At 41.6% G+C, this 27563-nt stretch overlaps 8 protein-coding genes across 8 annotated transcripts; 3 read left to right on the forward strand and 5 right to left on the reverse strand.

Annotated features, from left to right (window-relative positions):
- Positions 1–194: 194 nt before the first annotated feature.
- On the reverse strand, positions 195–3480 carry IL334_006223 (uncharacterized protein; the record flags this gene model as incomplete). Its single annotated transcript, XM_062937927.1, has 7 exons — positions 195–629; positions 741–1953; positions 2007–2194; positions 2260–2378; positions 2443–3208; positions 3292–3339; positions 3406–3480. The coding sequence occupies 7 exons, from the start codon at positions 3478–3480 to the stop codon at positions 195–197; spliced, it is 2844 nt and encodes a 947-aa protein (XP_062793978.1).
- Positions 3481–5017: 1537 nt separating this feature from the next.
- On the reverse strand, positions 5018–7732 carry IL334_006224 (uncharacterized protein; the record flags this gene model as incomplete). Its single annotated transcript, XM_062937928.1, has 11 exons — positions 5018–5124; positions 5195–5342; positions 5406–5580; positions 5652–5800; positions 5931–6128; positions 6215–6355; positions 6439–6552; positions 6671–7036; positions 7102–7166; positions 7288–7585; positions 7691–7732. 11 exons carry the CDS (start codon positions 7730–7732, stop codon positions 5018–5020), a joined length of 1803 nt encoding a protein of 600 aa, XP_062793979.1.
- A 1128-nt stretch (positions 7733–8860) lies between these two features.
- Positions 8861–10619, forward strand: IL334_006225 (uncharacterized protein; the record flags this gene model as incomplete). Its single annotated transcript, XM_062937929.1, has 4 exons — positions 8861–8887; positions 9202–9536; positions 9646–10205; positions 10336–10619. 4 exons carry the CDS (start codon positions 8861–8863, stop codon positions 10617–10619), a joined length of 1206 nt encoding a protein of 401 aa, XP_062793980.1.
- A 507-nt stretch (positions 10620–11126) lies between these two features.
- IL334_006226 (uncharacterized protein) lies at positions 11127–12173 on the reverse strand (the record flags this gene model as incomplete). The annotated part of the gene is made up of 6 exons (XM_062937930.1): positions 11127–11231; positions 11449–11476; positions 11628–11713; positions 11838–11847; positions 11960–11978; positions 12077–12173. The coding sequence occupies 6 exons, from the start codon at positions 12171–12173 to the stop codon at positions 11127–11129; spliced, it is 345 nt and encodes a 114-aa protein (XP_062793981.1).
- A 1048-nt stretch (positions 12174–13221) lies between these two features.
- On the reverse strand, positions 13222–16052 carry IL334_006227 (uncharacterized protein; the record flags this gene model as incomplete). Its single annotated transcript, XM_062937931.1, has 8 exons — positions 13222–14090; positions 14147–14199; positions 14253–14344; positions 14397–14824; positions 14886–15142; positions 15219–15413; positions 15483–15599; positions 15676–16052. The coding sequence occupies 8 exons, from the start codon at positions 16050–16052 to the stop codon at positions 13222–13224; spliced, it is 2388 nt and encodes a 795-aa protein (XP_062793982.1).
- A 2799-nt stretch (positions 16053–18851) lies between these two features.
- IL334_006228 (uncharacterized protein) lies at positions 18852–20324 on the forward strand (the record flags this gene model as incomplete). The annotated part of the gene is made up of 4 exons (XM_062937932.1): positions 18852–18871; positions 18958–19090; positions 19304–19540; positions 19749–20324. The coding sequence occupies 4 exons, from the start codon at positions 18852–18854 to the stop codon at positions 20322–20324; spliced, it is 966 nt and encodes a 321-aa protein (XP_062793983.1).
- Positions 20325–20697: 373 nt separating this feature from the next.
- On the reverse strand, positions 20698–21790 carry IL334_006229 (uncharacterized protein; the record flags this gene model as incomplete). The annotated part of the gene is made up of 7 exons (XM_062937933.1): positions 20698–20768; positions 20834–20844; positions 20919–21020; positions 21078–21112; positions 21193–21261; positions 21374–21429; positions 21754–21790. The coding sequence occupies 7 exons, from the start codon at positions 21788–21790 to the stop codon at positions 20698–20700; spliced, it is 381 nt and encodes a 126-aa protein (XP_062793984.1).
- A 1558-nt stretch (positions 21791–23348) lies between these two features.
- Positions 23349–24813, forward strand: IL334_006230 (uncharacterized protein; the record flags this gene model as incomplete). Its single annotated transcript, XM_062937934.1, has 5 exons — positions 23349–23413; positions 23544–23681; positions 23822–23903; positions 24003–24132; positions 24410–24813. 5 exons carry the CDS (start codon positions 23349–23351, stop codon positions 24811–24813), a joined length of 819 nt encoding a protein of 272 aa, XP_062793985.1.
- Between the last annotated feature and the right edge of the window lie 2750 nt (positions 24814–27563).

Below are 27563 nucleotides of genomic sequence, written 5' to 3' on the forward strand. Positions count from 1 at the left end.
ATCATCATGTTGTTGCATTCGACGCATCGTGATAGACGTATATTTACAAGAGAACCTAACACTGGAAAAGAAAAGCAAGGATTCAACCCGAATATATATACTTCAAGACAAACATGATCAATAATATGTACAAACAAATCAGTAACAAAAACAACAAAACAAAAAAAAACAAATCAACATCTCGATTGTCATCTCTATTTCTTGGAAGCTTCCATGACTAAGAAGCTTGCCGTTCCAGGAGCGCCACCACCTAATATCAAAGCTGTAGCAGGATCGCCAACTGTTTTCCTTAATTCTGCACCTATAGATGGATTCAATCCTTTATCCGCTAACAATTTATTCAATTCTTGAGAGTGATTTATCGCCGCACCTCTTCTTCCTCTTCCTGTAACGATCAACATTGGTCTCCAAGATGATGTGGAGCTCGATGTCGTACTTTGTATAGCTGAAGATGCACATGTGAATGAATATGATAAAGGTGTTGAGGATTTGGTGGAGTAGAATGATATTCTAGTCAGGGCATCATCGATTGATTTAGATCTCGATGGTATAGAGGTGGTATTGTAATATGTCCAAGCTATGTTGTCAGCTGTGTCAGATGCTAATCTAGCTTGAGTTTCGGGATATGCCTAGTGAATTTGGTAAAGGTAGTATCAGCAATGAGTGCGTCATCTCAAGAGTGATTGAACTTGCACGTGGGATTGCGTAGTGTAAAAGGCAATAGATGAGATCGTACTCACAGAATTCGCATGTCCAACGGTCAGTTGATTACTTGCCAGAGCAGCTTGATGTATTTGCACACTTTCAGATTTCCCGCCATTGGTGGATTCATCTTGAACGGAATCATCTTCTTCCAACCCATCTTGATCGGGCTTCTCAACTCTTACTATAGTTGCAGTAACATTCATATGTCTACACAGTTGGATAACGAATCTCAATGCAAGTCGATCATCTGGTCCACCAAAGAATGGTAGGAAGATGTGTTGACCTGAACCAGGGGTGAAAGAAGTCGAGCTTCCAAATCCTCTATCCACGAATAATGCTATGTCGGAATTACATTCTGAGAAGACTCTTCTGACGAAATGTGTATAAATGGGTGATCCGGAAGATTCAATACCGAATATAGTATCGAATTGTGACACCAATCCCGTGGAAGTATTCGTGGTCGCTGAAGGATCTATTAATTCACTTGAAGTTCCTTGAATGGGCACTGTCCAAGGTAAAATGACTAATTCAGTCTCTAAATCAAAAGCATAATCGGCAACTGCCTGTGGATACGAATCCTGTTCTACGATTGATATGTGGGGTGTCACTTCAAGACCTCTCAATCGACCGAATTGTTTGAATAGTTGTAACGCATCATCCGTAACGAGCAACTGATCTTTCTCGGCAGATTGCATGACTGAATGCGTTCTTCCAGTGAGTTCGATGAGCTTTAAGGCGTCGATCGAAAGAGTGGAAGTATGAGGCGATGAAATGTCGTGATCGCCATCTGTTTCAGATGTTGGTAATCTTGCCAAAACGTTTTCAGGTGTTGAAGAAGTTGATCCGTCTGTGAATTCACCTTTTTTCAAATCGTGATCAATGACTCCAGCGGCGTTGAAAGGTTTCCTGCTGACTGTGGAAGGTGCCTCAAGTAGTTGAGTCAGGAACATGATTGCAGAGAGATGTTCAAGTTTTTGCAAGATGACTAGGAATCGGGAAGTTTGTTCTCGACCGCCTGATCCACCTCCAAGACCACTGTTACCTTCGATGACACTTTCAGAATCTTTTTCTTTGTTGGCGGCGGATGGACCATGAAGCCTTTCACGTTTATGTTCAGGGTAGATCCAGAGAGTACACGGAGTCGTGACGAAAGTGAGTACGATGGCGACGATGACCAACATTGAGAATACTCGTGCGTCGATAATCCCAGCAGATAGACCGACATTAAGGACGATAAGTTCGACAAGACTATACATCATAGGTTAGCATTGTGTGGCTGCACCCATGTCCTTGACACTCACCCTTTACAACTCATCAACATTCCAATGGCAGCACTTTCTCTCAAAGGATATTTCATAGCCAAAGCGGCACCTGCACAACCAATGAATTTTCCGAGGAAACCGATGACACAGATCAAAATGATGTATCCCCAGATTTTACCAGTGTCGAGAAGTCCAAGGTTAGTGGAAAGACCGGAGAGGACGAAATACTGCAGTTTGTTGATCAGCCTGTGATCCGTTCGAAATGCAGACATCATCGACGCGTGAAACTCACTATAGGAAGGAATAAAAGAGATACTAGATCATCAATCTTTTCCACAATGGCAATCGCGAAACCACCGTGATGAGGGATGATAAGACCAGCGAGGAAACCACCAAAGATGGGATGAACACCTAGTATTGCGCGGGTTAGCATCGATCATTCATGCATTGGCTCAAGAGGATCCTGATGACTTACCGATGATACCAGTCATGAAAGCTGAAGTGAAAATGATCAGAAGTGTCAAAGTCATGATTCCAGGAGTGGGACCATGTTCCAATGAACCACTCCTTTTGACCAGCCAGAGGAAAGCTCTTTTGACTGGGATAAGTAAGACCAAAGCCCATGCGATCGCGCAGAGAAGAACGTAAACTGCTGTGGCACCAGTACCTGATCCTACCAAAGCGAGAGTAAGAGCTAATAAAACCCAGCCAACAACATCGTTTCCTACGCCCGCAGCTAATACTATGACTCCGACCTTTGTATCGAGTAATTTAGTTGATGTAAGGATCCGACAGAGGACAGGGAAAGCAGTGATAGCCATTGCCACACCAATGAAAAGCATGAAATGGCCAAAAGAGACGTTGTCCGTGTCGACATAAGTATGATATACCGGTACGGCAACTGCTGCTCCTAAGCCGAATGGTACAACCATACCAGCGACTGAGATAGCAGCACAAGCGAACCCGTTTTTCTTCATCACGTTGATATCGACTTCAACACCAATGACGAAAAGGAATAGGATCAATCCTACATTGGCGACTAGGTTGAGAAAAGGTACCGAAGCTTTAGGGAAGATGTGATCGGTGAAATGAGGAATACGACCCATGACTGTTGGACCGAGTATGATACCTCCCACGACCTCAGCGATGACTCGAGGTTGATTGATGAATTGGAAAGCCCATCCTAGACCTTGTGTGAATCCGATGATGATGAACAATTGGATGATGAATAATATGACGGGCTAAACACAGCTTCGTCAGATCAAGGTCTTATGTTATATTACGTCGCTGTCGCTAATAGTCGTAGTCGATGAATCACACTTACGTTTGAAGTATCGACTTCTGTAGGATCCATCCCGGTCAAAACACTGTCCTGTAGATTTGATCAAGAGGATCAGCTATGGCACTTTACAAACAGGTTTGCACTACTACTACTTACAGATATGGATCTCGTTTGTAGTGGAAGCTTCGTGAGCTCAGCCACCAACGTGGAATTGAATATGGTCCCTAGCATGGTCGGCGAGTTCTTGCTTGATTCGATGCCTGTGGTCGATGTCTGATAGTAAGAAGTATAAAGGTATGTGGGGAAGAAGGTGGTGCGGTGGCAAGATGCAGATATATATAAGCTGGATTTGGGATTTAAGATTTGGGAGATCCGTTCGGTATGGGTGAGTTCAGGGGATGTGATGGAGATTGGTCCGCCGATGAGTAGACAGGGCAAGGGGACGAAAGAGGCGAATGAGGGTCAGCCACTGATAGAGAGAGGGGTCCAAGCTGTGTGTGTGTATGTTCCAAACTCACCTTGAGATGCGGCTATGTCGGGGATTATGAAGAGAGGAGAAAGGGGATTGTATCGATGTGCAGGATAGTTGATGAAATGATATCTCTGTGATTGGAAAAAGATTGTGATCTGGTTTGATCTATCATACCATAAACAGCAATCAGCAAATTGAGAGAATCCCTTTGATCCTCCTCTTCATTGAAGATGGAAAGGAAGTCGACTCACGGAAAAGTAGGTCCAGCCTAATATTTCGTATGCCAGTCTGTGTATATGATCCAGTTGAATTATATTCCCAATTCCAAGTTGTAGCTTCTTCTTCGTCTTCACTCCTCGGTCCACTGATGTATTTTGTATATATACATATATCAATGAATGAGTCAGGAGAGCGGAGATGAGACCAAGTGTTCAAATCTTATTTTTACTAAAACGCGATGTTAAGTTTCACAGTAGTGTACACCTTGTGATTTGCTGTCCCATGCACGTGTTCCAAATGAGTAGATGAGTAGATCAAATGTGATTTGAATCGGTGGTTGTTCCTCACTTTCAACGTTATGTATAATAATAGTAATAGTGATATAACTGAAACCTTGATGTGGGAAGAGATGGGTTTCACTCAAGGAGGAGATTTACTTTAAAAGGGGTAAAGGGGAATATTGATTATGTGATTATATTGTGATTCAACAACATTGATTGACAAAAAGCCAAGTTCTGTGCGATTCTATTTTGTTGTTGTTGTTGTTGTTTGACTGATGTTTCTAAAGATTATTCTGACGTTATTATTATTGTTGTTACCGTTGTCGAACTCGATATTGATATTGTCTTGGCGATGGGGAAGGTGTACACCGGATGAAGTGGGAAGAGAAGGCGATTTGTTCGGAGGTGGCAAAGATGACTCTGATTTGAATCGATTGAATGAATGAATCAAGGATTGATTGAATATACTATTCTGATCTTATATCACTGGTGAGGTCCTTTCTCTTCTGCTTCTCAGGTGAGACGAGTGGGTGTGTGATCGACCACGATAATGAATGACATTCAATTATTTTGTTGATGTTGTCCATGTTTTTTACGTAGTTCGATCATTGACGTTGTGTGTATCTTTTGCTTCCGCTGAATGTTTTTCGTTATCTGATGCAGGAAATGCCAAGAAAAGCAAAAAGAAGGAAAAACATCACGTATCATGCTAATACGATGAACTCAGAGGAATAAAAAACCTTATTCCACAAAACACGTCGAAGCAATTCTATCGTATACCATATATCGTATAAAACTAACATTTCCTATCTATTCCTTTCCGCTTCTCTTCTTCTCGATACTCGAACATGACTTGTACAGCTATGAACAAGCAGCAACATGCAAACAACATGAATAACCAACCTATGTTTTCATTTGATCACATGATATCAGTGCTTGACCAGATATGAGAAGAGAGGTGTGCCCGACTCACCTGAAACAGTAGATGTCAATTCTACTAGTAAAGTCTTCATACCTTCTAAACCCAATACAAATCCGACTAAATTCGCAGACATCATCAAAAGTATATTAATCACCCCTCCTATAGCGCATAAATGTCTATACCACCAATTATGATCATACTGCCCATGAGCTCCATTAGCTCCAATCCAACGCTGACCTAAAGCTGGGCTAGAAGGACTCACTTTACTGGCTGAAAAAGTCTTTCTGGCTATTAACTCAGGTAAGATGAAGAGACTTATCAACCAACCCCAAGCTAATAATTTGAATGACAAATCGTGCCATAGAGCAACAAAAGTAAATACTAATCCAGTCGCTAATATCGCATTTTTAGATCCTCCAACTGGGATGTAGATGTATCTAACATTTCATGCAATCAGTAAACAGTATTCTCTCCCCTCATTCCAGAAGAGGACCTCCAGATAACTTACCTTACAACCCATAGATTATAACTCCTATGCCAACTCCTCCAAAATCCAAGTGTGGAGTAATTGTTCGCAACACATCTGATCATATTCTCAGGTGGATCCATACCATCCAACAACGCCCATAACCTGAAAAATCGCCAGGGAATAAGGAGCTAAGGGAGAATGTGAATTAGCATATTTGATTTCTCATCTGCTTTGACACATTCTTCCCTTCTGTAAACCTCATCGTTCACCAATTTGGGATTGCACTTATTACGGATGTCAAGCAAAGTCTTTACTCACTTTTAACCAAACAACCACCAGATTCCAAAACCCAATCATACTCATTTCCGCTGGCGAATCACCTTGCCAAGCTTTCGTATCTTTTATAGCTACGACATACATTGTGTGTAACATTGATTCCATCGTTAGGAATGAGAACACAAATCGGATCGCATAGGATATTTTCGCTTTATATTGGATCGTCGTGGGATTGCGCAGCTAAGAAAGGCATAAGCTTTTGTCCAAATTCAAAATCACACGTAAGAGATATAGAAGTTGGGAAGGATACCGAGAAGAACACTTACCTGCCATATAAAATCGTTGAAAGTGATTATTGGTCCAGCTATATATAGCGGTGGATATAGACAGTATGACATGTAATTGATAAATCCGTAATCCTCGTCCGATACGGACGTTGTTACTCTTTTCCTGTATTCTGTAGGAATCTATCATAGTGCATAGATTAGCACAAGCAGGAAATGTCAGGGAACTTGGAAATCCTCATTCTGTATAACAGATTTCGACATACCTCTTGAGATGTATTTTGTTGTCTCCATAGATAATCCAGACCATAAGAAACCATTCTCATCATAGTTATATTAAAACCGACATGCCAACGAGGTAATAACCCGCTCCATGTATCCTGTATTTAATTTATAGTATCAATACCTATCACTTTTCTAATTTGGTTAATGGTCGCCGATGCCCCATTGAGATTGAGCGAGAGTATGGATGTGAGTGATATATGAAGTGGTACTTACCAAAGTACCTAATGATCCATGTAATTCACCAAATTTGTATCCTTGGTTCCTTTCATTCGCGAATAGAATAGCCATGTTCCCTACGACCAATATCGCAGGCCAAATCTTCTTGATCGGACCAGTCACCGATATGCGAGAAACATAATAGTTCAGTGATAATATGATCAATACCTTGAAAGCCGATGATCCATGTAAGATGAATATCATTATTACAGAGAAAGTGAATATGAACCTTGATCTATTCTCAAGAGAAGGAATAGTGATTAGTCGAGAATGGATATAAGATGATAAGAGGTATATTGATGAGAGTGATAAGAGCGGAATGAGATTTGAACGAAATGTACGATATTGAGCATCACTGTTATCCTATAGTCATTGTTGTCAGCTAAATAAAGGGTGGGATCACTCCAACAGTGGGAAATATCCCTTACGACTTTATATCCAAACCATCCTGGTGATAAACGATGATCGAATTTGTGATAATTAGGATGTGAAGCTTTTCAGCGATAATCAGCTTTTCATTCACACAATAGCCTAATCTTGCTCCCCATCGCCATCGCCAGCAGCATAGTACCGAAATTGGTCGCAGTGTTTTTCTGTGTAGTGGATTTACTCACTTGAGCTCAGATTGATAGGAATCCAAATCATGATAGGAACGACTAAAGCGAAAGCCACCGTATATAATCTGAATTCTAATGTATTCCATCTCGATTTTGAACGACTCTGATTGATGTTATCCGAGCTGGAAGTGACATCTGGGGGTTTACTAGATTCAGAGATCGATATGGTGAAGTCCGTTAGGGTCATAGAGTGTTTCATCTGAGATGGAGATGAAGATCCGACTGGTGAAGGAAGGGACGTCATTTTGGATGGATTTGGACTTGGACTTGGACTTGGACTTGGACTCGGAGATGCCTAGATTGAACGAATTCATGAGCTTGACATATGCACCAAGATCAGGTCGCAGGCACAAAGCAAACTGCAAGGAAGGAGGGGCCAAAAAAGGAAAGGACAACTTACTCTAACTCGTAAACCATTCAACTCATGAATATCTTTCATCATACTTTATCGTCAAAGATTCGAGATTTCCAAAAAAACCGCTGTTATATCAACATTTCATCGTTATTCTCACTGTGTTACTTCTTGCAGAATACTGCTGCTTTAACGCTAACAACTGTTCAGAGATATTTGACATTGCTTTGTACTTTATCGGATGTAAATCGAAAATTATCGTCTTGTCACGGTTAAATCAACCGCTAGAATTAGCTAGACGCGACGACGTGATTTGCCGTGGTATTAAGATATTCATTCGTGTGTGGTGGATGGAGACAGGTCTCATATTCAGTTTGTAGTAAACGATGAATGAGAGACTTTCATTACATAACATGAGGATAGCATACTTGAGATGAGAGGGTGAGCGGAACAGGATTTGAGAAGCAAGGAGAGCCTTTCGAGCAATCTGTTACGGGCTCAAGTGATGGGTAGGGATTAACACGGATTCGCTCAATGAGAGAGATTAGGTAAAATACTCTCTCTCCACTACGAGTATATGATTTTGTAGATCACTTCAAGCTTAAACGGCACAGAATGTCCATATACCACATGTAAGCGGTCTTCTGAATCGCAGAGTATCCCAGACAATCCTTGAGAGAAAGGAGGAGCGGACATATCCCAACCCTGTTTCACGGTTCTCCAGGCGAACGAAGCCATTCCGATTTTGAGAGTCCCAGCCCAGCTGAAGCTGCTCTTATCTCATTTCTGCCAACGTTCATGAACGTACATGAATGTACATCCTGAGGCTTACATGGCATTATCAGTCTGACTCTTTATCAGATAAAAGAGATGTATACAACTGAGTTATCCTACTTTGTACATCGGCCGAAGCCAAGAAAACAAGTTGAAAACAGGGTGGAGCGGAGCAAGCCGGGAAATCATGTTAACATGGGAATTAACGTTTAGTTTAGTATTATTGTAGTGATCACACCATATCTATCCATCATCTCATATCGATCCATCACCCAGTCAATCCATCCCTGACCTCTGATCTCAAGGTCTGCATTGATAAGCTCACCTGATTGATCATATCACTACTATACCTTCCGTCGCCATCGCCTGAATCAAAGGGACAATACAAGCAAGGAACAAACGAACAAACGAACGAACAAACAAACAAACGAAAGATCAAGCATAATGCAGACTGTCATATCTGATAAGCAAGTAAGTCTGTCTTCCTTTTATGTATCTCCCTGATCTACTTTAGTATCTATTTCCCATTCATTCAATGTACTCCTCAATACTCTTCGGCCGTGGATTATCCGCCTGTACATCATCTTGTTCCCTTTGAAGAGCGATTGAGGAGAAACCGTATCTCTCGTCCACATACGTTCACTCATGATTCATTGTTCCTCATTATCGATTGATACCAATACCGAGATTGATCCCCATTCTTGAGATCATCATCAAACATTCCCATACTGATTCTAATATCAATGACAATCTGTCCATCCGCTAATATGAATATGTCTGAAAAGCTTCATTTGAACTCATCATCCTCAAATACATCTCCAGCTTATACACCTTCTTTCTCACCCAACACACCTACCGAGAACCCCTTCAACGCCACTATCCAACCTACCAATGGTAATGGTAAAACTCAATATTCAGCTAGAGGAGGAGGTGGTGGTGGTGGTGAATCCGTTTCAGATGAATTAGATCTAAGTCAACCTGTATCAACATTACTTCGATTAGGCACCCAAAGGGCTCATGTCAAAGCTGAACATTCAGCAGGTGCTGCTGCTTTAGTTCAAGGTGGTCTAGGTTTAGATGAATATATCAGATGGTTAGCTGTGTTATGGAGAATATACGAGTGAGCTTTCCCCCTTTTCGATGTTTCTTCTTGTTTCTTGTGAAATAATTCATTAGCTGATATTTTCAATTTCTCAATCAATCCTTCTCTTCTTCATGGTACGGTATAGCGCTCTCGAATTGGGTTTATCTGAAAATTCAACAAATCCAGTATTGGCACCTACATATGATCCTGCTTTACTCGCAAGAGCACCTGCTTTAGCTGAAGACATCAATTATCTTTTAACTTTACTACCTTCTTCAAGCACTTCGACTTTCACTTCCACTTCAAATTCATTGATATCGACGCCACTACCTCCATTCCCCTTACCGTCTTTTTTAGAAGAGATATTCATCTCGCCTCCTGAACCATTATCGAATTATCTCCATCACGTTAAAACACTTTCAACAAACTCGAATCCAAACGTATCAGGAAGGTTATTGGCTCATGCATACGTGAGATACTTGGGTGATTTATCAGGCGGTCAATTCATAGGAGCAAAAGTCAAGAAATCATATAACCTAAAAGATAAGAATGATAGAGGAACTAAATTTTATTATTTCGAATTCCAGAAAGGTTCCGTAGATTCAGATGAAACTAAATCCGACGCTAAGAAAAGATTAACAGAAGTTAAAGATTGGTATAGAAGAGGTATGGATGAAGGTGTTGGTGAAGACAAATCATTAAAATGTGAGTTTTACTTTCCTCTCACACTCGTGCTTTACGGCGAGATTGTTGTACGAAATAGTATTCAATTTTGAACCACTTGCATATTCGAGACTGTTGAACTCTTGCTAATCTATTTGGAATGTGTTCATAGCCGACCTTGTCGAAGAAGCCAATATCGCTTTCTCCTTGAACACAGACCTGTTCTCTGTTATTCGATTACCTTCTTCCTCTCCTTCACCTTCATCTCAATCCACAAATCCTCATACTTCCACCAGCACTAAAGTCGATACGATTACGCCAAAAGAAGAAAGTACATTAGCAGATAAAGTCAATTCTGTAGTTTGGTTCTTGTTAGCTGCTGGTGCAGGTGTATTATTGAATATCTACGTTCAACCATATATGAGTGAATACATGAGTGGAAGTAAGAGGAATTAAAATGTTTGCGACACATTTTGGCGATAGGTGTTGGGCGTGATTATAGATCATAGCAGATGATGAATGAATATCTAGACTAGATTGATACTCTTTGATATTCTGGTTATGTTATGTATGTTTGATACATTGTGTAAATCTATTTCATTCAATTTCAATACGTTTGTTGTTCATGATTGTGTGCATACTGAGAAAGGGATCAAAGTATGAATCCTTCCATCCCAAAAGAAATATCAACTATCAACTGATACCTACTTTCCTACCTCTGACCTTTTCTTATTCCTATTCTGACTATCTAAATGACAGGTGAGGAAATGCTTATGGAAATTGAGAAAATGCTTTGCAAAAAATGTATAGTCTGAAATGTTTAAAAACAAAAAAAGAGAAAATGCTGAAACTGTCATTTCGTTATGATGTGTCTGTCTGTAATATGTAAAAGTGTAAAAAACCCAAAAAAAGATGTGTGTGACCGTGTACGGCGTGATGTGGATGCCCAGTAAATCAGACCGATTATTTCTTGACGCCTGCAAGGTTTAATGCTCTCGAACCCATCACTTGTGAGAATGGTTGATGGACTGAATCGTAATCTTTTGGTCGGCGAAAGAGGAGGACATGCTACATGGGATCAGAAGTGAATTAGCAGGGTTTCTCAACATTGCATTGTCGCTGGACCCAGAGTTTACGGGAGAATATCGGTCGTCACGATTGGGAAACACGATTTTTCAGTAGGAAGGAGCAAGGAATCGAAGGAAATAGTATTTACAGGTTCCTACAAGTCATCATTTACGGTCAGCGTCAACGATATGACTTGATTGAACAAAAGGCGACTTACAGGTTCATGTCGCATATACATTTCCCAGCTATTGTAGAGGATCGTCAGCTCTGGTCTTGAAACATATGACACACATGGCGGAATGGAATGTGTAGGAAAGCTTTAACGGCAGGTGGATTTTGTGTTCCGCTCCGAAGAAGAGAACGCGAAACGGATCTTTGAGGAGAAACAGCACTCACCCAGGCGATTGTCTGATCCCTAAGCCTCTCCATACATCCTCAGGACATACTCCGGGTGGTACGTATCTTACGAGTTGTTTGGGGATCTGTCAAGTGAATACTTTTTCCATCAGTATTCGAAAACAAAGATTCTGTATTTGGTAGTGGACTTTTAGGCTACTGTCCTCCGAAGTTGATCGTGATAGGTTGTGATAGGATGGTAGCACTCACAATGACATGTCTGGAGAACAATCAGCTGATCAGCTCATTTGTTCTTTGTCAAGTCATAGCACCGATCGTTCATCAAGTCGTAGAATGGACCGTGTTTTGAGTACATAACGAAGATCACTTACCTATATTCCCAATCTTCATCTAAACGTAACCACAAGCCAATATCAGTTTCAGTTTCTCTTCAAGACTCGTTGCAGTATTGTCATGCAAGAACAGGCGAAGGGGGTGTTTTCACTCACTGGAATACCTCGGACTGTATTGTATTTTCTCTGAGAACGTCTCAATGGCTTTTCGTTTTTCTTCTGCTGTATATGGTTTTTGTTGATATTTGCTCATGTCGATGATTGTTTTATTATTGAAAACTAAAAAAAAAAGTTCGCCTTTTTGTAGAGAGTTATGCGATGCGGAAATGGAATTCACTGATGATGATTATGAGCTTGGTGTGTTGTGATTGGGTGTCGTTATTTGTATTCTATCAACAGAAGGATTTAGATTTAGTCTGTGATTCCCAAAATGATATAATGTATAAACAGCAATAAAGATCAAATGCTAAGGGAATAGAGGAGATAAGAGAGGCTAGGTGTGTTTGGATAACGACCGGAAGGGAGAAAAGGAATGATTCAATATCACAGCTCTCACCTTTAATGATGGATCGGGTATGGATAGGGCATGAAATATGGATATGAATGAGCAAAAACAGAGAGATAGAAATGTGTCAAGTGCAGATGTATATTTCGATCATACCCAGGGAAATGGATATCATATAATTCCCAATACCCATTCAATTCAGACAAGTAAGTAAATGAGAGGTCTTACTCACCGTGTCTATTATTCTATTTTATTTTGAATGGGATGTTTCGTTATTTCTTGTTTATCCTATCTTACTGTTGCGTGTGGCGTACTATGTAGATGCTATGATCTGTTTTGTGTTTGTGAGGGGTAATGAGTGGCAGAAGGATGACTTTTAGGATGCTTGAGGCGGGGGAGATTACTGCCAACGTGTATGATTTATATCTTTTATCTAGATGTTCTTTTGTGGTATTGGATTGAAGAATATAGAATCAACAATAAACAGCAAACGAACAAACGACAACAACAACAAACACCAAGAATCCCTTTCAGGTAAATGCGGGGTAAAAAGGGAAAATCTCAATTCAGATTAATTACACAAAGGCACACTATGAATTGCGGGGTACCCGCGCTCACTCGCTCACTCGCACGCGACTTACTTTTCCTGTCACAATATATATGCATGATGATTGATCGTTTCTCGTTTCAGGTCTTCAAATCGTTATGGACATGATAGATGATATACAACAGATGAATGGTAAATACTTGTTCTTCAATATCCCGCTTTCGTACCTACGACTTCCACTCGGACTTTCTAATCAATGACCTTTAATTTACTGAAAGATTCATGGCTAATCACCTTCATCACAGTTTGTAGAGCATTGTCTTCCTTCCTCTCTGTCTTGGTCCCAGCTGGTGTACTTTTGCTTTTACAGCGTTCCTCGACTAAGATCATATCATTCTCGTCAGGTTCTTCAACCTCATCGATTTCCGACTCGACCATTCCCTCGTCTATGTCATCAGCTTGACCTAGGTAGTACTTCATCAGTGTGCCAGAAAAGCCGGACACAAGAGATACTCCCTCGATGTCTGCTTGAGCGGGTTTAGGAGCGCCGTCTTCTCTTGAAGCCAAATTCCAATAGACAAGGTGAGGCATCTGATACCCGGCGTCTTCGAATTTGCGTTGGATGACCGTGTGTTCGGTCTCACAGATCTTCCTGTCAGCGGCAGCGTCGAATTGCATGTCGGAGAACACGAAGACCTTCTTGACCATATCATTGGGCTTGAGCTTTTGGGCTTTGGCTGTATTTAAGATAAGATCGAAAACCTTGTAGAAATTCGTTGACATCTCCCAATGAGCCCTCGAGAGCGAGTTTGCTCGTTCAGACAGAGGAAGAGATACTTCAATGGTCTCAAATTTGGGGTCGGCGGAGAATGTGAAGAATGCACCGTTCCAAGGGGCGACAGCGAGGTCACCCATGAGAAGGGTCAAGGCTATACAGGGAAGGATTGGAGCAGGATCCTTCTTGTTGATGAAAGAGAACGAACCCATCGACCCGGAAACGTCTGCTATGGCGATGCAGTTGGACAGGCGGTTAGATGAACTGTTTCTGATTGATTGTACCAAGGTCTTCCATTGCAGATCGGCGAGGCGTTTATGGATGACTGTTTTGCCTTGGGTAGCTATAATTCGAAGAGGTCAGCTTATCAAAACCGATCTTCGATTCTATTCCGCTCACCTTCGAAGAGTATTTCGTGGGGCATCAAAGCAGCACCAGAGATTGTAGCGCGTCTGTGAGTGAGTCAGCTTCTGTAGGTATCACTATAAGTGCCGCCTTCACCCACCCGTTAGACACCCGAGTCAAGTACCTCTCGAAACCCTCTTGGTCATGTTCGGCAAAAGCTGTAGAATTTCGTGCCATCGACTTAGAAGGTACCTGAAGATGGAGTCAGATAGTGCGGTTGGCGGATGGTAGCGAGTTCACATACCTTGGTGTAATCAATCTTCCAAGATCTATTTGACATCTCCACTTCGGGAATGGCTAACGCTTTTCTGAGAGGAGTAAGCACAAGCTTTTGTAGCTTCTCTCTCGACCATTGGACTCCATCGCCTGGATAAAGCATATGTGCCAAGGCTGTAGAGAAGTGGGTGATCTTGTCGCCGCTTTTCGCTGGCGACGGGACCCATTTGGCGGCATAGGATATGCCAAAAAGGTGAGGGGAGGTCTGGCCTTTGAAAGGACCTCTTGACGCAGGGGAGAGTTTGAGGAAGTCTTGGTGTTTGGCCAAAAGACGAAGATCGTCCTCAAGATTTTTGACGAAGAGGTGGAGAATCGTGATGTAAAGAGCTTGATACTTCTTGTCGTTACACAAGGCTTGCTCAGATCGCCCATGAAGCAGATTATGTTTGGCTTTGACTATGTATGGCGAGTATTGAATTAGTAATGGATTAACAGTACTAAAGATTACGTTACTCACGATTGGGGGCTCTCCAGACTTTCAAGTCGAACGTCTCAACACCTCCTTCCTTTTCCTTCTTTTTGACCGACTTAAGCACGGCTTTGAAACCAGAACGAACTCGCTTGGAATTCGGGTCTTTCCTCAGAGCCACTCTGGAAGCTTTAAAGGTAGCGGCCTGCCAAGACGGGGCTAGACTCTCATCAAGAGCAGTAAACTTGCCCTTGTAAGAGGTGGCGAGTTGACCACTCAGATGGAGGATAAGGAGGTCGGTGAGACTGGAATCAAGTATGTATGATCAGTAAGTCTCATTGAAACGAAGGAAAGATGCGAAAGGGAAGAAATCTCACTCACTCCTTGAAGCTACCATGAGGTCGAGGGGGATACTGGTCTTCCGGACCTTGTCCAACATCGATATTCCCTTCATCGTCGAGGTCAAGGACACCATTATTGGCTGCAGCAGATGCAGATTCTCGCTGCTTTTGCTGCTTGGCGTCACGCACAGCATCTCTTGGTCTTTCGCACGTGGGGTCAACGATCAGATGAAGGCTGGGAAATGGGGGTAATGTCAGCTCGTCAAGTGAAGGGGTACCTTTTGAAAGCAAGAAGAGGACGTACTTCTCGAGAAGGGTACGAGGATGTTTTTCCCAGATCCAGGAGGCAGCTCGATAAAACCCATCTTTCCATCCTTTCCCTTGATGGATTGATCGAGCTTGATATACAATTTTCAAAGTGCTGAAGATAGTTGAGCGATCTCGTCAGCATTTCTTTCAATACGAATGTCAAAGACGGGTTAGAAGAGAGTACCTACGCCAAAGAATCCTCTTTCCACGCTTTCTCCAAAAGCTCACACAGCTTTTCAGCTCCTATACCGGGAGTGAAGTCGGAAAATAAGTCTACCAATGGGGAGTTGGTAGAAGCATGAGCCTCTGCACCTTTTTCTGTGACAGTGTCGGGAGCTTTCTTGAGTGCAGAGATGAAGGGAGCAGTAGGGGAGGGTGATGCCTTAGGAGCAGATGGTGAAGCAGGAGGGTGAAGGGGAATGAGAGTGTTGATGAGGCTGCTTGGAGGAGTGGCGAGAAGTGAGAGGAAATCAGGAGGAAGACTCCAATCTCTAGTTGTTCTTCGGGTAGCTTGATGCTGATTGAGCGAGAGCTCCTCGAAGTCATTTGAAAAAGATGCGGACATGTTGAGTCCTGATAGAAATGATGAAGGACGAACAAATAAGGTGTAGAGAAAGAGAAGGGGTACTCTCTATCGTATATATAGAGAAACGGATATGAGAAGGCATAAAAGAGGGAAAGAGGTTTGAGTCGATGTAAAGTCGTTTTTGTTCCAAGCATGAGGTGTACCAGCTTCTGGGCTTTTCTTATCACCGTACCTGGAATTTGTGGGGTCTCCCCATCATTTGCCACTCTACCGAAATGAAGATGGTAAAAAAACGTGTTTTTCCTGACAATTGCATTTAAGCTTGTTTCCATTTTACTGTTTTTTTCTTGCTAACATCCTTATTATCTTCTGCATAGAAAGACCGTTCGACCTTATACCTAATTATCACAAGCGATGACGGATGATTTCAAACAATCACGACTCTAAGACAGAAAAATCTTGCTAAGATCAGGATGACCTACCAAATACCATTTCCTGCAAAAAAAAGGTACTATTTGAGATGTCTTTAAGAAGGATAAGACCATTTGCTCGCATGAGAGAATCAATGGAAATTCTTTCTCTCCCAAGTTACTCAATTGATGCTTCACTAATGTTGTTTACGCGAACTTCCCCGGATTAGTTGAACTAATAGTAGCAGCATTTTTAACACTCAACAAGATCAACACAGTCCATACAGTAGTTGACGTGCAGTACATCAAGACACTAATTCATGGAGTCTGATTAAGTAACAACGATTTGTTGGTGGGAGAAGATTGGAGTATCTGCGTCAGCTGAGCATGTGTAGGAAACGTTCCGCCTCTCTGCCGAGTACATGGTAAGTGATTGACAATGAGTCTCACTGTGGAGTGAATGAAAGCTGACAGATGATGAATTGGCGTTACACGAGATGAATAACCTGATGATATCCTCATATCAAACAGACCTATGACTATATATAGAATTCGAAAATATCAATTATTCGACCGTGTAGCTCACACATACTCCGAACCACAAACGGTTAATGATCTCCTTCTCCCCGAAACACAGTAAACAGTATTTCGGAATAAGTTGTACTTCATCTCAACATGAATGGAAGGGGTCCGTGGTTCAACTCAGGATATAGACGGTCTAAAATCTCAAAATGTAAATAAAATATTCAATGAGGAGTTCTGTAATGTTTCTTCAACAGGAACGCACGATCAATCTTTTTGGTTTTTTAATCTACTGACGATGATCATGATGATGACGACTGATGATTTGACTACAAAGGGATGGTCCTTTGGTGGATGACGATATCTCTTGTAGAGTTGAGCTTTGACCTTTTCAATGATCAAGATTCATCACAAGTAAGAGTTCACGTCAGCTGATGTAGTTATTGATTTGAAATGGAGAACATCATGGTCATACGGTGTATGAGCCGACTAAGAAATCATTGACCTAACTAGAGTATCTAGCAAGATAATTCATTCACAACTAAGTCGGCTTGCCACCTCTTGTGATTGTCAGGTGATATGCCATGATTGTATCGTCTAGGGTATAAACAGCTTCATCTATTCTTGACCTCAAAACGCTTCACCGACAAAACCATGATATTCTGGTTTGAATTGGAATATATCGGATAATTGCAGATGAATATATCAAACGACCTTGAGCCTCGAAAAATTCGAAATATCGGATCGCGTAGCATAGTCTCGTCAGTATAGCGTAACGGTTAAATTGACTTTTATATACTTTCCTTCGTACTTCATCCATCTGGGAGGTGAGTTCTTTACACTTTCCTCCCTTCACTTCTTATCCGTGCCCTCTCTTCTCCAATTACACCTCTTGTGTTCTCTACCTATACATGACAAACGCATATAAAGTGTCCACACCAGGACGCTGTCTTGTACGAGCCCATCCCATTCAAGATTACATTGAAATTATTCCTTTCAAAGAACTTAAGCTGAAAAGAGGGTTCAAAGAACACCCCAACCGTCTTCCAAGAAGACGCGCGATCAAACCTTTCTGACCGTCAGAAAAGATCATCAGTGTACTCCATATGTTTGCTTCTATCTGATTGAATGAAAACGGCATGTGCCTTTAAATTAAGGTATGTCATTAATTCTGACGATGATGTTTTATTGATACCTGTTGATTAGATCTACGTTGCTGTCAATGCGGAAGGAAAAGCTTGTTTGTCTTCGGTGGAGAAACCGATAGCTGAAGATAAGGATAGACTGAACATGAGCAGACTTGTTCATGCGAGCTCATAATGTTAATATAACAGCATAGAGTGCACCTTTTGACCTGATCCCCGTCACGAAGCATGTATTAATTAACACCTGATCCCCGTCACGAAGCATGTATTACTTAACCAAACATCCTGTTTGTTTTGCATATTGTTTATATAGCTTCCGAAAAACCTGTCCAGTACGATCGCGTAGCAAAAACTACATCAGTCACACTAATGAGTTTAACAACTTGATCTTTGTGTAAAAGCAGAGAACGCGCGGTCAAACCTTCATCACAACATTTCTTTTTCCACTTTTTGAATGGTCCCTGATAGCTTTGGTCTGTTACTTTGACCTGGCTAGTTCACTATCTGAAGATGCCAAATGCTGCTTTGAGAAAGGAAGAAAATCCAGGTGGTATTGATTGATCAGTGGCAAATGTGTGGGGCTCCAAAACCGACGAACAGAAAAGATTAATTTTTGATTCCGTTCACAATCTCGATAATTTTCAAAAAAATGTTGTGTAAAAAGCCAAAGAATATATGTTGATCCTCTTGACACTGAATACCGTTACTGACTACCATATCATACTGTCATACCTTGCCATACATAGAGAGAAATAAGCAAGATGTCTATGCTCAGAACGATGTAAGTGTCCCTTTCCTTTGTACTCCATCTCCTCCATTTGTTTATGGACGGTCTCTAACTGTGACCCTCTCGTTTGCTCCCCCTAGAAAACCTAAAAATGCTCGAGTAAAAAGGGCTTTGGATAAAAGAGAACCTCAATTGGTCGAAAATGAGAAGACAGCTATTTTCGTCAGAGGTCAATCAACCAGTGAGGTAGTGAGAAATGTCATGAAAGATTTAGTGAGTCCCATCTAGCTCTTATCAAGTCGCTCCTATTCTCAAGAACTACATATAAGACTCGGAGTAGAGAGCTTTGAACCGCTTTGGCCACAAAGTCATTACAAAACACACCTACCTCGTCTCAGTGTAAAGCTATCTATAGAATCTCAAGAAGCTAATTGACTTGTTCTCTCTCTCTTCCCATTCACCTCAACGTTATGTTCATCATCACAGTACGCACTCAAAAGACCCAATGCTATAAATTTCTCTCGCAAAAATGACATCCACCCATTTGAAGATACATCTTCCCTTGAATTCTTTGCCAACAAGAACGACGCCTCATTGTTCGTCACTGGACTCCACTCAAAGAAGAGACCTCATGATTTAGTGTTGACAAGGATGTTCGATGGAAGAGTGTTGGATATGATTGAATTAGGAGTCGATGAGTTCAAGGGAATGAGTGATTTCGAGGTGAGTTGAAGTCATGGGTGTCATTGGCTAGAGCAAGAGTACAGATGGACAGATGGATGTGTAGATGAGGTGTACATGGAGGTCACATAGCTGTGGATGTAGATTGTACCTTGTTGAAGAGAACATCTCACTGTGGAAGTCTATATCGCTCGAGAGATAATCAAGTGTGCTCATAGAAGCTAACACTTTGCCTTTCACTTTTGCACAGTCACCAAAATCGTCAGTCGGTGTCAGACCGTTAATGGTATTCCATTCCGATCTATTCGATACTCATCCAACATACCAACAACTCAAATCCCATTTACTCGATTTCTATAATGGACACGCAATATCCGAAATACCTTTGATCGGTGGATTAGAACATGTTATTTCCATTACGGCAGGACCCGTATCCGATGAAATTCAATTACCAAAAGTACATTTCCGTGTATACACAGTGAAATTAATTGGTTCAGGATCAAAAGTACCTAAATTACAATTAACTGAAATGGGTCCTTCGATTGATTTTACCGTCAGAAGAATCCAAGAAGCAGATGAAGAATTACTGAAAATGTCAATGAAAAGACCTAAAATCGCTAAATCAGATATCGAAAAGGGTCTCGGAAAGAAGAAGAAGAATATTGAAACTGATCAAATGGGTGATAAGATCGGTAAGATCCATTTGGCAAAACAAGATTTAGGTAAGATGCAAGGTAGAAAGATGAAGGGTCTTAAATTGGGTAAGAAAACAAAATCGCAAACGGGAGAAACTGAAGGAAATGTCAACGGTGGTGGTGACATCTGAAGGAAATGTCAACGGTGGTGGTGACATCCAAATTGATGAGGATTAGTATTTTCAACACAAAAAGATATATAGATTTTTGTTGTAAACTAATGTATACAATTGCATTTCAATGCTCTTATTTGATCTATCACAGTGCAAAGCAGCGGACGAGTTCACTATACTGAACTGCTTGATTCGTCAGATTCCACACTCTTCTTGTTCTCACTTCGTCGCATCTCAGAATAAAATACAATCATACACAAATACCGTGAAAATGTGAAGGGCTTTACTCTGATTGTTCCAGCGTCTCCAATCACCGCTCTTCAGCCTCTTTCAATAACTACTTTCCCTTCACTTCCTTTCGGCTTGATTTAAGACACGGGAAAGACCAAAATTACTCTTTGACTTCAAATTGAGCCAATTCACCAAAAGTGTTCTCTGATGCGTAGAGGACGTAAAGGAAACCTATGACGAAATTTTGTTAGCTACGGTCCCGTCCTTGTCTTTTGCAACGGATCCTCTCATCTCACCATCTTCGTCCCTAAATGAGGACATGATCATCAGCACTTGTGTTGTCTTATAGTTTATAAATTTCCTTAAAACGGATCGACTCACTTGTGCTCATCGTAGATCGAACTCATCAACGCAGCTGTAGGAGGAAGGATGTCGTCTACGAAAATAAAGATAGCCTTCTCAGGTGCAAGCTTGATTCGTTTCCTATTTGAATGATACAAATTAGTTCGAAATGAAAGCGATCATCCACGGAAAGCTGACCTGATGACATAAACAAATTGACCGACAGTGAGGTCCTGATTACACATAGTCAGCTGTTTGCTCTGCCGAATAGCGGTCGATGGCAGCTGACGCCAAAGTGAACGGCTTGGCTTACAGATGGTACGAGATACTTCTTCTTGTCAATAGTTGGGATATCGCTCTTCTCAGCTTTCTCGCAGATCACCTATGATTGCGGAGTTAGCATCGCTCGAATATGCACCGTCGGAGGAGTGTACTCGACAGCATGCGCGTGTAGGAGGTCTTTATCCATTAAAAAGTTAGATGATGCGACTCACGGGAATTCGGTCATTGTACTTCTGACGAATTCTTTCGGCTTCTGCCTTTCGCTTGTCTAAAGTTGCGATAAGGTTGATAGCAGGCGTGTTGAGGATGAATCGAGGTCGTAGTGGTCATATGACAGTATTATGACCCATTAGGAAGCAAGATGAAGCGGGGTAGGGAGCGCGAAGAAGTAGAGAGCGTAGCCGGTTCGAACGGCAGACGGTTGAACCCGATGTTGGTAAGTGGATGGGAATAATGCAGGTCAGTGACAAGAAGTGTGAGCATGGTGTTCAAATTCGTCGGGGAAGAATGACATTGAGAGGAGCAAGAAGGTAACAAGAGATCAGCACCTAATGTTGTGCAGGTAAGGCAAGCAAAGGGTAGTTTCACTCACCGAATGGGTGTTCATCCTTAAACTTGCTTCGAACCATCTTTGCTTGATTTATGACGATGATATAGAGTGACTAAGTGTACTTGAAGGTATCGCTAGAAGATGTCTGAACGTAATGAAATGCTATAGGTGAACAGCGATGAAGTAAAAGTGTGTGATCAATTGTTATTACACGAGGGTATAGGGCGCGTGCGCGTCGGAAGGAGGTTGATTGATAAGTACAAGCCATCAACTCGTGAGCGTACATTCACACGAACTGCAGGTTGAAACATCAAGATACTATGGATGACTCACGATCGATGTCAAAATAGGTATGTATGTGGTAAGGAGGGTTGATTAGAGAAGAAGAGAGAATGGAGATGAGAGTTGATAGTTGAGATGGGCGGGGAACATGGTGGGTGGCAACATCACTTCTCTCATGTGGTTTGACTATCAACAACCAGTAACTGAATACGTAATGATAGCAAAACTTGCCGCTTTAGTGGTTTATGCCACGTGTTTGTGTCATGTCCCGATAGAATGTGTCAGATGATAACAAAGTTGGAATGCTGGATTGAATGGGTTGTCTCGACTACTAACGACTTCTGCCCTAACATAGTTATCTCGACTACTAAGAGTACATGTGTTTATACCTTGCTCTGAACCATGCAACACGTCTATTCTTCTTTGTCTTTTGCCTTTCGGCTATCCAGCTATCAGGAAATCGTTGAAACGTTAAATCCGAAGCACCTCTCTCATCCAGGTCATCGTAGACGAGGTGTATTACCTCTCAACACAAGTTGTACAATAGATTTCTGAGCCCCAGCGATACGGCGAGTCTCAGGGGTTGAATAGGATTTGATAATTGGTTGTCTCAGCGACCACATCAGCCACAGGAATGTTGATGGCGAAGAATTCGATTTTGTGATGGATGATCTCGATGATGGAGGTAAAGATAGTACAGATGCCCAAGGTCTACACCATGGACGAGAAATTAGAGAAGATTTCAAATCCGCCTATGACGATATTCCCAAAGTGCTAAATTGTGAAGGTGTCTCTTTTCTTGAAGTCTATCAACCTCAACAGGGAAGAATAAGGATCGATCTTCTCGGTTCTGATTATGGTAGATCGACATCTGGAGTAAGATGGTCGTATCATTGTAAGACCACAAACCTACATCCTACCATGTTTTCCTCCTGGCTACCCGGAATACCAGGATCATCTATAATGAAGAATCCAATGTAGATTTCACCTATACTGTATCCAATAATAACATTTTCCAATCTCTCTTCTACTTTCACACAATGTCATTATCCCTTTTCTCAGTACGGTGGATTGATAGGTAACTATATAGTTGGATATATACCCAGATCATTCATCACCTCGTTGCAATATACGAAATAACAGTAAAAGCTACTGTGCTAGTAGGAATCCCATTTAGTGAAAATGCCACATCTTGAGGTATGCATTTAGCACCCCCATTTAACAGTCAGTCGTTGTACACGCGTCGACCAACATGCAAGTGTCATCGTTCATAATCACATAATCACTGAAGATGATGGTTTCATGCTTTTTCCATTAGACGATACTTGAACTCACTCACAGCAATAGCAAGCACAATGGCTCTCTACTCCCAGCCACCGATGTCATACACTCAGGAGCCCACAACAGCTCCTGTAGAGCAGTGAGTTGCTTTGCTGCTCTGTCCTTCTCGTCATTTCGAACTCAGCAGAAAGCAACCCTCTTGTCGCTTGTTCTGGCCCGTCTTCTGCACCCTCATGGGAATTTAATGCTGATCAAGTCTCAATCACCAGCCGATTTAACCCTTACTCGGATAATGGTGGATCGATTCTTGCTATCGCAGGCAAAGACTTCAGTGTAATCGCAGGAGATACAAGACAATCTGAAGGATATAGTATCCAGACCAGATACGCTAGAAAGGTATGGCAACTGTGAGTTTGAGTATTCTACTGTTCCATCACACATCTGTGACTTGCTTGCCAGAGATGAGAGAATTGATGTGTCATTTCTGAATCGGATATCTGATCACTTCTAGAAGATAAGGTGAATGCTGACATCCCCTATAAATTAGTAACGATAAAGCAGTACTCGCAACGAACGGGTTCGCAGCAGACGGTACCAACTTTGTCAAACGAGTCAAACAACGATTAGAGGTGAGTTTCTTCTCTCAAAGTCATACTCAATGAGGATGAGGTCTCTCATATGGGGAATCGACAATAAAGTTAGGTATGCTAACATTCATGTTGTGATAGTGGTACGAACATGCTCATCATAAACCCATGGGACTCAAGTCAATAGCCAGAATGATTCAAACTATGCTCTACGGAAAAAGATTCTTCCCTTATTACGTTTACAACATTCTCGGTGGTATCGAAGAAGACGGTGAGCTCATTCATTTTGCATTGTTTTTCCTTTGAGTCTCTGAAACCTAGTATTCTGCTTGCGGTATCTACTTGATGGTGTTTTCCTCGAGTCTCCGATTATATTCTGCTTCCCGTTGCTGTTCTATCTATAGATTGCAGGTCGTTCTCTGCCTTTCCCTCGTCATGATTGATCCAGTCTTACCGTCCTCGCTCGCTCTTTAAACCTGTTTTTGATAGTCTCGCTCATATTCACGTGATAATTTGCTAATTCAAATTCATTCACCGATAACTCGTAGGAACCGGCGCTGTATACTCATTCGACCCTGTCGGATCATATGAGAGAGAAGCATGTAGAGGAGCAGGAGCAGCACAATCATTAATTCAACCATTCTTGGACAATCAAATTTACTTTAAGAATCAACAACCTGAAGCCGGATCAGAAAAATTTGTTCCTGGTAACTTACCTCTATCGACAGTCCTCTCATTAGTAGTGGACAGTTTCACCAGTGCAACAGAACGACATATCGAAGTGGGTGATGGATTGGAGATTTACGTCGTAATGCAAAAAGGCAGATCAGCGGACGATTTGTTGGACGAAAAGAAATTAGCTCCAGGTTTGAAAGTCGAAGAATTAGGTGCATTAGGTGAAGGTGAAGGTGAACGAACTTTCTTAGTCAGACAATCTTTGAAGAGAGATTAGATTAGAACCAGACGAAAGGTTGATGTTGTAAGATATTACCCAAAGATATACTGTTCATGCATCAAAATGAATATCAGATTTCAGCCTCAAGATAATCTTCATCGATGTCGTTTAACCATTGTCGTCATTGTCGATTCGAGCGATTCGAGTTAGGTGACTGCAATCAGAAGGATGTAAGTGAATCCTCTGATATATGAATGATCTCACTTCCATCGCTGCATAGTCTCCGCTTCACTAGACGGATCGGTTCATGCAGTCTTGACTCCTATTGCCGAGATCGATATGATGTTCTTCGCCCAATCGATGCGTACATTCATTGATCTATAAAACGTCTCCATCGATATAATGTCAAATATCAAGACACGTGGTCATCGCAATATATAGGTTTCCCCTGGGCTTCGGTTTGAGGTTTACCTGTCATTGTGACCGCCCATAAGGGTGCCCTGCAGAGCGATAAAGTGATGTAGTATCACGCCTATCATCTGGAGGGGTCAAGAATGGTGATCGTATTTCATTTTTCGGCGAACTCTGAGCATCTTTGGGAAATCGTGTCCCAAGAGAAATTTCTGGCATTACTATTGTAGCTGACAGCCCATCTGTTTACTGTGACGAGATGTGTATCAAGTTAATGTCTCATTGGTGGTCGAGCCATCTATCAGGTCCCCCAGTCGATACTAGGTTCAACAAGTTTTAACGAGACTTGGCCTCCAACATCAACGACTCTCGAATCGTTAGCTTGTTTACAATAAGAGGTTCCTTCATGTTCACTTATTCGACACTTATCAAAGATCTCTTCTGGAGATCAACATGCTTCTTGTTCCGTCACCCCTTGCATTTTTTAAATGAGCGATCGTGTGCAGGTAGTTTATCAATCGAGTTTACATAAGTTACAATTCTCAGGAATCTAAGCGCAGTTCTTCTATAGTTCCTGACAAATGTCATACATCGGAGGAAGCGGGAATGAGAGATAAAGACCCACATGAACTATGTTTTTCTCGTTCAACGGAATTACAGGCTCAATCATCGTCACTATCAACGTCACGGGCAATGACAAGCTGAGGATGAGAGTCGTTATAATCCATTCCATAACGTTATGTACTCGGTACGCCGATTCCACACTGAAGTTGTAGCATCATAAAATTTATGTATCTGACAAAATGGCATAACATTATTATTCTTTTCAATCGATAGGCCGCCCCCATTGGAAGCGCCTCTTTACGATTTTCAGGTAAAGAAAGGAAAAATCAAAGGAATTACACAATACTCGTACTCGGAATGACGATTGATTCCAGGCCTTTATCTCAGGTTCAGGTTTACAACCTTTTGCGTAATCGGCGAGTGATTCCCCCATATAGATGACTGGTCGTGAGACCTCATCCAACGATAAATGACATGTCTATTAAATAATAAAGATATTTCTTGGCATACAATAATAATGCAAATGAGACTCACACGAGCATGAAAAGAGAGAATAAATGTATACTCGAGTATAGACTACGGAAAAAAATCATACTGCGAGTATTATGCATTTTTTCCGGCTTGATAAATGGGAAGTTAGGAACGAATGGGATGGGGCTGCGAGGGGGCTCAGACATAATTTGTCGTTTAATACTTCGTGTTTTCCTGCGGCCGTAGTCAGTCACCTCATCCCTCACTCATCATACCTACCTCATACTGCACCTCGTGTGTATATATATTTTATCCTTGAGAATGGTTAACGTAAATTCCTTATCGTTGTAGGGTCTTTTTGCGGTAAATATGCAAAATACGAGTAGTGCGTAGTCACAGGACGATTGATATATACCGAGTACAGAGCAAGGGGAGGGACAGCAGGTCCCGATAGATACAAAGTGCTTAATAAAAAAAGATATCGATCTTTGATCATCGGCTTTTGCGTACATTTTCAGAATTTATAGTAGTGTAGCATAGCATTCGTCATTGACAGAAATTGATCTTCATCCTAGCATTGATTTTGACCCATTTTCATATCCATCGATTGAGGGTTACTTGACTATTTTTAACATCTACATGGTCCAAGTTGTTGGTATAAGCTTATTCGAATAATTCCCGCCAAGCATCAACTATTGTGGGGGGAACGACAAAAGTACTCGTATCAGTCAAAAACAGAAAGAAAAGCAGATCCTGTTCTATTTCGAAAGGCGGTGTTGATAAGCATAAAAGACAAATCAGAAGTTGTTGTCATATTCAAGACAAAGACATCCGATCTCCGAGAGTTCGAATTATAAGTGAGTTGATTTCTCTTTTAAGTATGATGGAAGATCTTTCACAAAAAGAATGTGACTTGTCATCACCATTGTCTGCGTTTTCGACGAGAGTACCCTGCGATAATCCTTCCCTCGATCACATCCGTGCAGTCACACCGCATTCACTCAATATCTTCATCGATCACGTTATAGCGTGTTATGGTTGTTGTCGTCGTTGTCAAGCCGTGTTTCATCCCCTCATAATTAAAAATTCGTCTTCAAATCATAATCTCCCTAGAACGTCAATCACTTGACACTCCTCTATTGATATGCTTGTTCAACTTTCCCCTTGATCACTTGTACAAAGGGACTGTCTTGGCATCTCGTCGTCGAGACGTTCCTTTATTACTCATACGTTCATTGTCATCCAATGGACGTATATCCGTATCTGCATGGTCGTATCAAGTGAAAACTAACGGGAAGAAATCGCAGCTCCATATACATCTTCTCCCTTGGCTCCGCAGTCAAGTTGACGTTCTCCATTGG

Source organism: Kwoniella shivajii, chromosome 8, assembly GCF_035658355.1.
Source record: "Kwoniella shivajii chromosome 8, complete sequence".
Lineage (NCBI taxonomy): Eukaryota > Fungi > Basidiomycota > Tremellomycetes > Tremellales > Cryptococcaceae > Kwoniella > Kwoniella shivajii.